At 37.1% G+C, this 11198-nt stretch overlaps 1 protein-coding gene across 1 annotated transcript; it reads right to left on the reverse strand.

Moving 5' to 3' along the window:
• Positions 1-9486: 9486 nt before the first annotated feature.
• Positions 9487-10446, reverse strand: LOC118968812 (olfactory receptor 8G1-like). Its single transcript, XM_037000911.2, has one exon. It carries the CDS (start codon positions 10420-10422, stop codon positions 9487-9489), a length of 936 nt encoding a protein of 311 aa, XP_036856806.2. The 5' UTR covers positions 10423-10446.
• Between the last annotated feature and the right edge of the window lie 752 nt (positions 10447-11198).

Consider the following 11198-nt stretch of genomic DNA (forward strand, 5'->3'; position numbering starts at 1 on the left):
TATCCTCCAGCAGGTTCTAATTTTAAAGAAGAGTCAATGAGTGTATGTGTGGAGGTGTGTTTGGGTCTGTGCTCATGTATGTGTGACTGTGGTGAGGGGGAATAATTCTTTGAAGACCCTAATGTTATCGCTCATCAGAGGAGATTCATAACGCAGGGATCTCTTGCGTCTCTCCTGATACTCTGGGACAATCAATGATTCTGATGAACGAGAGAAGGAATTACAAACTTCAAGAACCTTACTATTTAGATATTTTGTTACCATTTAAAAGAAAACTCCAATTTCTAGATTTTTAAAGTCAGTGTGAAGGACCATTACTGTTATTTCTGAGGACTCTTTTCTTTCCTTCTATGTTCATAATATTGTTCACATCAAATGGCATAATATTTTCTTTTCACTCTGAAGTGATAGTAAGATATGCTTTCTTTAATTTATAAACAAAGCATGTGTACATCTGTGGAAAGTAGTTATCCTGATCTGAGCTGCTCTCCATACTAATATCCCAAATAAAAATACCTGTCAGACTGGACAACTACCAGTGTCTTTCCCCCGAGCATCTGCTCTTCTGCATATGTCAGCCTCCTTCTCCAGGCCTCCTACCTCCAAGGCAGGAACATAACTGCTGGGCAGACACCATGCTATTTCTCAGCAGCTTTTCCCAGAACAAGGAACCAGCCCCCTCACTCTAATTCGGTTTATCCCAAGGCTTGTAATACAAGGGACTAAATTTAGATCACGTGTTCAACTGCCGTGACCAATAACATTTATGCTGGTCTTTTTGTTTAATAATCATGATTTTGCATGTGCTCTTTGTAGAATCAAAGATGGTGGATATCAGGTTTAATAGAACACATACAAAATGCAAGCAGAAATTTCCGTTTAATTTCAATACTAGTTGACAGTATGATTGTTTCTCTTTAAAGGCCAAATTACCTTTAGAGTTGCAAGATATATGAGTATATTCCAGAAAATGGAAATACCTATTCGTACTTTACACTCAAGCATCAGTTAGATAAGTGTTTTGAATTTGGGGTAGAATAGGGCTGACCCTTTAACGGTGTGGGAATTAAGGTCACGGAGCCCAGTGCACTCAAAAACTTCATGTATACATTTTGACTCCACAAAAACCTGACTGTAGAAACCTTACTGATATATAAAGAGTTGATTAACTCACATTTTGTATATTTATTATATGCTGCATTCTTACAAAAAAGTAAGCTAGAGAAAATAACATGTTTTTCAAATTGCCACAAATCTCCAAAAATTTTTCCAGTATGTTTATTGAAAGAAATTCACTGTTCAGTTCAAACCTGTGTCCTTCAAGGATCAACTGCCATAATGAAAATCTGTACAATTTCAGACAAAATATCTACAAACTTGTCGTTACAGGATGGCCAAACACCTGAGAATATTTTCCTAGCAAAGCAAAAATTGATGTGGCACATGACAGGTATCTCAATGTTCAACATGTTGCTCTGTATAAGATGTCTTGGACTCATTGTATAGGTCTCCAAGACAGGAAAGTAAAACTAACGGCTCGAAAATCTGGGGAGAAATATTTGGTTTCACAGCAAAGATGAACTTCCCAGCCATCAGACATACCCTGATCTTACAGTCAGAAATGTTTGAGCACAGGCTGAATAACCACTTTCTCAGAAAATATTGTTTAAGGACACAAGTACCGGATGGGTAGGTTGGATTAACTCATCTTTAACATCTCTTCCGGTTCCAATATTTCATAATATTTATAATTGTAACCGTCCTGCTATGAAGTTAGATAGGAGTTGAGTCAAATCTCAATTCAAACCCATGCTTGCTGTGTGACCTTGGGATAAGGACATCCATTCTCCAACCCTCTGGGATACAAAATGGAATACAAAAGGGCAAATATCTGTCTCAGTGAAAATTAAGTTAAATGATGCTACTAGGTGCTTAGCACATTTCCTGGCTCTTGGTAAGAGCTTAATAATGCCAATGCTATATTATTTTAGTCTGTTGAGTTTCACTCTGTTATGTCATTTGTTACTGACATTTTTATTTCTTAGTGAAGGCCAGCGTTTTAAATATTCATTTCCCTAGCCCGTCCTCTCGTTCCTCCTTTCTATGTTAATGCTACAATAATACGGAGATTTAGAATCTGTACTGAATAATAACTTTCTGAAATCATCACTTTGCATGGCTTCCAAATAAAGTTCAAACCTCTTTGGCATTCAATGACTTATACCATTAGATAACAAAAAGTTTTATTTTTATATCCCAGAAGTATCACATGGTTTAGCTTTTTCACCAAGAGCATTCAGTAGACTCATTGTTGACTCATATACTTCAAACCCTTCAGCTTTCTCCCATTCAAACCCCTCTCTCCTATGCAGCACATTGGGTTGTCAGGGCCCTTTAGTTAAGGGCTTAAATAGTGACAGCCCCAGTTAAGGCCACTTCTACATACCCATGAATATGTTTCTTCTGTTAACATTTAGCACATACTTAATTCTGTATTAATTATTATGAGTATTTATTGTTTTTTCTTTGGTACCAGACTGTAAATTGAGTATACTATGTCGTACAGTGGATTACATACAGCAGGTATCAGTAAATATGTTTTTAATAAAATAATTAAAAGCAGATTAGTGACAAGCTAACATAGCTGCAGTTTAAGTAAGCAAAAACAGCCTCACACTGCCTGAGTGGAAGTGCATAAACAAAGAATTGTTTGCTGTTATTTTATTCAGCAGAGGACACGGGGATGATAAGGGAACATTTGCTCATTAAGGAATATGAGTGTTAGAGTGTGAGCAATAAGTGGTAAATAAATATGTGCATCTCTAAGTGCACTGGGAGGGATTTAGTGTAGAGGACTCTACAATTTTAGAAGTCAAGGCCTGAGATTCAGACATACTCCCCGTTTCTCCCCCTCAGTTCAGCCGTGTGCATTTTTATCCTCCATGTCTCTGGAGGGAAAAATGTTTCTGATGAGGTGGGCGGACAGTTCCCAGGACTTACCTGGGCAGGACTCTGTGGTGCTGAGGGGCTGTAGCCTGCAAGTTCTGAGGCAAGAATTTGAGTCACTTTCTGAACTCGAATGAAAGCAATAGCCCTCTGTAAAGGTTGGTTATATGATATAATAATTGCATACACTGTGTATTGACACTAAGACAAATAATGATAATGATGTCCCACTAGAATCTTATTCCACAAGTACCAACTCTTGGGAAAAGAAACAATTAGGATTTCCTTTTACCCCATTAGCTCATAAGTGTTTGATGGTATCACATAGGTGTGATCCATTACTCTGTTAGATTATGGATTGGAAACCAAAGTGTTAAAGATTTTGTTAGAGTTCCAGGGAATTTCAGGCCAAGCGATTTCAAACTTCAAAATTTCAGAAAAATTTAAGATATACACTAATGGAATTTTCTAAGGTGATTTCTTTTAAGAGAAAATAGAAAATCAGCAAAATAACCCCCTTGTAAGATTTGAAAGCTTCTATTTTCACCGATCTCTATATTGATAATACATTGATTATGTTAGATATCATCATGTACTTATAAAATACTCTAAATAATACTTGGAATATTTTAACTTCTGGCTATATGAAAACATCTGCCAGATATCGTCATAAACTCCAAAGATGTTCCTAGCAAAGCTAACAAGTAAGTTAATGACTTTACTTTCCTCTAAAGTTATAAGAAAAATGTGAAATAACAGCAGAGAGTACTATGTCCATATATATAGTCATATGCAGATATTATTTTCATTCCATATAAATATTACATTTTATGTGTTAGGAAATAAAAAATGTATTTAATGTTTTTATTCAAATATTCATTGAATGGGATACCATTTTTGAGATAATAATTATGATATTAAAATTGACATATAAACTTATGGAAGCTAAAGGTGTACAAAATGTTGATTTAAAACAACTACATATTGCAAAATGCTTACTACCACTGGATTACTATACTTGGCCATTTCATAATTACCATTTCCTTTTCATGATGAGAACATTTAAGAACTTTCTTTTAAAACTTTCAAATTTGTTAACACAGTACTATTAACTATAATCATCGTGCTGTACTAGGTCCCCAGAATTCATCTTATAACTGAATGTGTGTGCCCTTCGACACACATCTCCCATTTCCCCATCACTATTTTACTCTCTGTTTCTATGTGTTCAGCTTTTTTAGATAGCAAATATAAGTGACATCATACATTTTTTTTCTTTCTCTTTCTGAGTTATTTCACTTAACCCAATGCGTCCAGGTCATTCAATGTAGTCCCAAGGGACAGGATTTCTTGCTTCCTCATAGCTGAGTAATATTCCATCGATATATATCCCTTCAATTATGTTGTTTCCTTATTTTTCAAATCAAATTTACATTGAAATGCTTTAAATTATTACTACATGTAAGACTTTAATCTGTTTTTTAAAAGTACTTTAAAAAATTGCTACAGAAAGGGGAAAAAATCCAGAAAAGGATAATCCATAAACCCTATGGAAAACATTCATCAAAAATTGTCAAATTTTTCTGGATCTATACTGTTGGAACTCAACCAAGAATTAGGAGAAGTGCAAGTTGTAGCGCTCCAAAATCTTATGACTACAGACTATCTACGGTTAAAAGAACATATGGGATGTGAAGAGTTCCCAGAAATGGGCTGCTTTAATTTGTCTGATTTCTCTCAGACTGTTCAAGTACAGTTGGACAATATCCATCATATCATAGACAAATTTTCACAAATGCCTAGGGTGCCTAACTGGTTTTCTTGGCTTCACTGGAGATGGCTGGTAATTATAGATCTGCTTTGGTTATGTAACTGTATTCCTATTATGTTAATATGTGTGCGCAATTTAGTTAGTAGTTTAAAACCTATACATGCTTAAGTTACTCTACAAGAAGATATGTCAAAGAAATAATCAATCCTCCCATGTTTTCTTCTGTCTGCTACCTCTATAGCTTTTCTTCTTCCTTCCTAATTACAACCCTTAAATCGAATTCGTGCCTCATATCGAGTTTACCGAGTATCATAATTCCTCCAAGTGGTAAAGATACCTCAATACAAATGCTGGGCATAGAAGCCACAGGGCATAAATCTGCAAAGAAGTAAAAAGCTAACCTTTTCAAACAATATGGCTTCTCTCTCACTTACCAACTTTACATCTCCCTCTATGGCCCCGAAAGATGACTGGTTAGCCAGAGACGGGTAAGATTCCTCAAGGGAGGAACAACTTAAGACAGGCACAGTCGCAGGGGGGGCATCAGGTGAGAAATTGGGGATCAACAGTGGTGAAGCTTAGAACCTCACCCCCCCTGTTTTGAGAGAAATCTTCTGCATCCGTGGATGTTTTATTGCCCTTGTCTAGCTCGGATTAACACATAGTCTACAGGCACACACCTGATCATCTACAATTGCTCTCTTACAACACTGAACTATGTTTTCTACCTTTATCTTGCATCTACCTACCACTTCAGCATTTTACTAAAAATAATAATAATAAAGGGAGAAATGTAGGATCCACATATAAATCAAGTATAAAAATCAAACGAATATTCATATTTGACCTGATTGTTTATGGTTAATAATACATGATCAAAACCGAAAGTTTCTGTGATGACTGCCCTTGTACTGTTCACCATGTAAGAACTTACTCACTATGTAAGGATTCATTCACCATGTAAGAACTTGTTCGTTATGCTTCAGAAGATTGGAGACTGATGAGAATTAGGCTTGAGATGGATTAATGATTGTGCATTGAGCATTGACTCCCCTATACAGAATTTCATTGTTGTTAACAACCATTTGATCAATAAATATGAGAGATGCCCTCTCAAAAAAAAAAAATCTGTTGAGGGCCACAAAAAGCATTTGTTTATGTGAGTTACATGTATCAATATTTACCATGCTGAAATTAAAACTAAGACATTTCAAAAAAAATCGTCAAATTTTAAACAAGATGTATGGTATTATGTAAGAAAGAGTAGTTATTCTCAAGATTTTGGCAATTTTGATGGAGATAATATCCATAAGCAATGCCACCAGAAATGATAAAATTATTATAGAACATGAGATGAACCAGAAGTGTGCCTGACAGACAATAGCTTGGAGTGGTCAGAAGTGCATGGAGAATCGAACACTTCTGCTTGTCATTGAAAAATGTGTAAAATTGAAAGGTGAGTAAAGTTTGGAAAAGGAGAACGGGGTCAAGGGACTATTTCAGGCTGGGGAAGCAGCATGAATGAAGACAAGGCCATGGGAATGAAGGCAGCCTTTTTGAGATATCACAGGAACTACCCTACCCAGAATGACATTCAGCTTTCCAGCAGGTCTTAATAGATCTTAAAATATTAATATATTTTATTTATGCATGATGTTTTATTTTAATCACATTCATGTTCTTCTTCTTAGATGCAAAGTTAAATTTAAACATTAAACTCTAGAGAGAACAACACTGAATGGTCTATTACTAAATATAAATTATTTGAAAGAGTGGTAGAAAGTGATAATTTTCATTCTCCCTTTCTTCCTTAATAATAATTCCTTGGTTGTTACATGGCTGCATAGAAAAAGACATACAGACAATCAACAGGTAAATGAAAAGGTGCTCAACATTGCTAATTATCAGGAAAATGCAAATCAAAACCACAATGAGATATTACTTCACAACTGTTAGCATGGCTATTACCAAAAAGATAAGAAATAAGTGTTGGCTGCGATGTGGAGAAAAGGGAACCTTGTACACTCTTGGGAAAGGAAACAAAGGAATTTCCCTTTATCTCTATTGGTTCTCAAGAAGTGTTTAATACTGTCACCTAACTGTGACCTACTTCTAATATTAGATTATGGGTTGGAAATGAGGATGTTTCATGCTCAGCCCTTTAAAAATTCAGAATTTTAGGAAATTTTGAAAGCAGAGACTAAGGGGATTTTCTAAAGTGTTTCCCACAGGGAATGAATATAAAATTGGGGAAAATAATTTTGCATTGTGTTATAGCTTGAATTGTGTACCCCCAAAATTATGTTGAATTACTCACATTCATTATGTGTGAATGGGATCTCATTTGGATGTAGAGGCTTTACTGGTGTAAGCAAGTTTAGATGAGGTTGGTAGAATGCACACTAATCCAGTATGACTGATATCTTTATAAAAAGAGGAAAATTTAGACACAGACCCACAGGGAGAATAACCCGTAAAAAACAGAGGTAGAGATTGCAATAACGCAATTCCTATGGAAGCAGTGTAAGTGGTTGCTGGCCATGCCCCAAAGGGACAAGGAGAAAGTTCCAGAGTGAAATTGAAAGATATGTTGCAGATTTGAAGTGAACTACCCTTAATACAAACTGAGTCTCAGCTTGCACAGCTAACGTGTGTCTGCTGCTGAAATGAGAGGCAGTCTGAGAGAATGTGACATGGGTACAGTACAGGTGTGACAGCTTGTGAATATCTGTGTATTATGGGTGCTGTACAATCATCAATGAATATTTGAGTGTGTATGCTTTGCCCTTCTGGAAGGACATTGAAGTGAGAGAGATAAAAAGAATACGCTTTCAACGTATCATATAATTGTATAAGCACCATAGGCTAAGAAGAGAAAGACCCCGTTTCTCTGAGAAAAAATAGAGGATGACATGAAAAGCAATTTACGTGGAGTTTCCAAGATGAGTTTTCTGAGGAAACAACTTTAAGACCTTATAGACTTTAGAGGCGTGTTTTTTCTAAATCAGATTCTGGCAAATTTTTCACTGATTATCCAGAGGTACAGTGGTAATAGTAAATAAACCACTAGGCTGATTTAGCTTAGAGAAATCATTTAACTTGGTTTAAAGTGGAAGAAATGGATAGATAGTAAAGTCTTCATAAGCTCAGATTAATAGAGGTTGATTGAGATCTTACACAGGCAAGGAGGCCAACTACTTGGTGTCTTCAATTGTATATATGACACATGTTTAGAGTTCTAGAGGACAGCGCAATAGAGCTAAGACCCATTAGCCACCCTCCCTCCAGCTAAAGATCTGAACAGACTGTGGTTTGAATAGTCAGGAGTCTATAAATAATATTTATACATAAACTAGACTTCATAAACTTGAATTAGACCAAAGTAACTTAACCATCCGCACCAAAAACAGGCAAATATAAGGATTCCTCTGGCTGAAGCAATGCAGATCTTTGCATGCAATTCTTTTGTGCTCTGTCTTTCTCTCTCAATTTTTTGAATTATATTTTACATATAATAAATATCTACTTACCAAGTAATTTTATCAATGCCTGCATAGATGAAGTTGCACTCTGTTCAGTGTACAGAAAGCATTGTTTGGGTTCCATGTATCACTTTGCCCAGATTTGCTATGTTGACCCACCAACCAACAAACACATTCATTATTTCATAGTACCTCTCCATGTTGCTCACTTCAGATTCAAGGAAAAATAAGTCTTGCTTCAGAGACTCTTGGATTTAATGGCTTAAGAAATCAGGGACTCACAACTTATCACACCTGTACTGGGGTTTGACACACAAGGAGCTCAGGTTGAATACTTCTAAATTTTTGCGCAGAAATAAGGCACTAATCATCAATTATCTTGCAGATCTTGGAAGAACCCTCCAAACATAAACTTAATTGATATGAACCCAAAATATAAAGCAAAAAACAAGTAACAGAAAAACATGTACCTAACTGGAGAGATCAATGGAAGAAGACAGAATGAAATACACGTGGTTTTTCCATTAATATTTTGCAAGAGGAACTGAATAACAAGAAAGTTATCAAGGACCTAGTAGGTGGCAGGAACTATACTACATCCTGGAGATGATGGCAGTGAAATATATGTATAGGGAGCTAGCTTCCAGGAGATTACGGTCCATTATACATCTGGATAGCAAGCAGGTGTGCACAAACTAGAAGCATAAATGGCAAATCTGGGGGTAGATAGGACTGAGCACCATCGCAGCACATGAATGAGCCCTTAACTTAGATTTTAAATTCTTTAAGCATTGTGTAGTAAAAGATGGAAGAAATAAGCCAGACAAATAAGGTATATGGAGGAATAGGACAGAAAAAAAAAAAGGTTCCAAGCTACAGTTTGCAAAAAGCTAGAGATCATAGCCATCAGATTCCTATGATTTGTGTTGTTTCTTGAGTGATTGAAGAAAGGAGGCAGGTAATTGCTGCAGGAAGGTAGTATTTCCATTATGGCTGATGATTGGGTTTTTAATTGTATGGAAGAAAAGGGGAAGAGGTGATGGTGATGGCACTAGTGGGTCAATATATTGAAGTTATCCTTAGAATTTCTTCTAATTTGCATCTCAAAAACACTTAGGAGAGAAAATCCAGAAAAAGTATAACCAAATACACCATGGAAATAAAATATAAGGTCAATAGAATACCATCAAATGAGGAAAAATATTGACAGATGGACTAAATGAAACATATCAATTCATGCAGTTTAACAGATCATCACTTAATATATCATCCTCACATTATTTTGGATCACAATAATATTCTTCTCTCTAGCATTTTCTTCAGGGCAACACTGACATCTTTATTCCGCAGGCTATAGATCAGGGGGTTCAGCATGGGCACAATGATGGTATAAAACACAGAGGACACTTTCCCTTGGTCCGTGGAGCTGGCTGATGATGGCTGCAGGTACATGAAGGCTGCAGAGCCATAAAAAACAGCAACAGCTAAGATGTGGGAACTGCAGGTGCTGAAGGCTTTGGACCTGCCCTCCTTGGACCGAATGTGGAGAATGCTGGCAATGATGAAGCTGTAGGAGCTGAGGATGGTCAGGCTGGGGGCAAGGATATTAATTGCACTAAAGACAAGAATAAGTAACCCATTGACATGGGTACTAGAGCAGGAGAGTTCTAAAAGAGAAAGAAGATCACAGAAATAATTGTTGATCACTTCAAATTTGCAGAAATGAACCCTAAACAGGCAGCCTGTGTGAGCAAATGCACAAACAATGCCTATAGCATACACTCCCCAAATCAAGGAGAAACAGGCTTGATGGGACATGATGACGTTATAAAGCAATGGGCGACAAATGGCAACATAGCGGTCATATGCCATTGCGGCCAACATGTGACATTCTGATATAGCAAAAACAAGAAAGAAATAGAGCTGAGTCATGCATTCAGGGTAGGAGATGCTGTTCTTCTCTGCCACAAAGTTTACCAGCATTTTGGGGGTAATGACAGTGGAATGGCACAGGTCAATGAAGGACAAGCTGCTGAGGAAGTAGTACATGGGGGTGTGCAGGTGGGAACTGAGCCCAATCAGTGTGATCATGCCCAGGTTGCCCACCACCGTGACCACGTAAATTCCTAGGAACAGGAGGAAGAAGGGCAGCTGGAGCTCTGCCTGCTGCGTTAGCCCAGTGAGGATGAACTCGGTCACCGTGGAGTGATTTTCCACTGCCATCTTCCTCTGGGTGGTTCCTGAAAGGGAGAGAGTGAAGCACAGTTTTGGAGACATTTCCTTCTAATTCCACAGTGTAAAAAGTACCCCTTACAGGAAATGAATGGCTTAGATATTTCCTTGATTTTGTATAATCATTTTATTCTGGGTAAATTTAGCTATGTAGTTCTGACCCTTATTTACTATATTATGCCTTAATATCAAATACATAAAATTATTTCACCTAAAATATTTCAGACATAGTGATGACCATGACTCTTCTCAACACTACAATTGTCTTTAGGCCAATTTTTTCTAAAGTGAGGTTTGCAGACCTACAACTCAGAGGAACCATTTATAATGCATGAGGCTGGCTGAGAGGCCACCTGGAGGAACAAATCCTATTGAAGCGCCATCATGTCCTTTGTTACCCAGCAGCTGATTTCTGCCAGGAGTGAAAAGAGGCACATGATTGCTAGGTCACTGGAATTTTTTAAACGAAATCAGAAAATTTGGGGTACTAGGTAAAATGAGCAGATTTTTAATATGATTGTTCAAATGAAACCACAAAAACAACATTTACTGGGCAGCTGTTCTGGGGATTGGCCCACTGTCAATCTGTGGCCCGTGGGAGCAATACTTCTGCCTTCACTTCAGAGAACGGTGGTGAGTACAGGTCATGTCAGTCAGTCTTAAAGTCCAAATGCTTGTGTTCACATGCTGACAAACCTGGACAAGTAAAATCACCTCGTTAAGTAATCAGCAGAGGGTTAGCACTCTGAAAATGACCGCTGCTGTCT

The sequence above is a fragment of the Manis javanica genome, chromosome 6, assembly GCF_040802235.1.
Source record: "Manis javanica isolate MJ-LG chromosome 6, MJ_LKY, whole genome shotgun sequence".
In the NCBI taxonomy this organism is placed as follows: domain Eukaryota; kingdom Metazoa; phylum Chordata; class Mammalia; order Pholidota; family Manidae; genus Manis; species Manis javanica.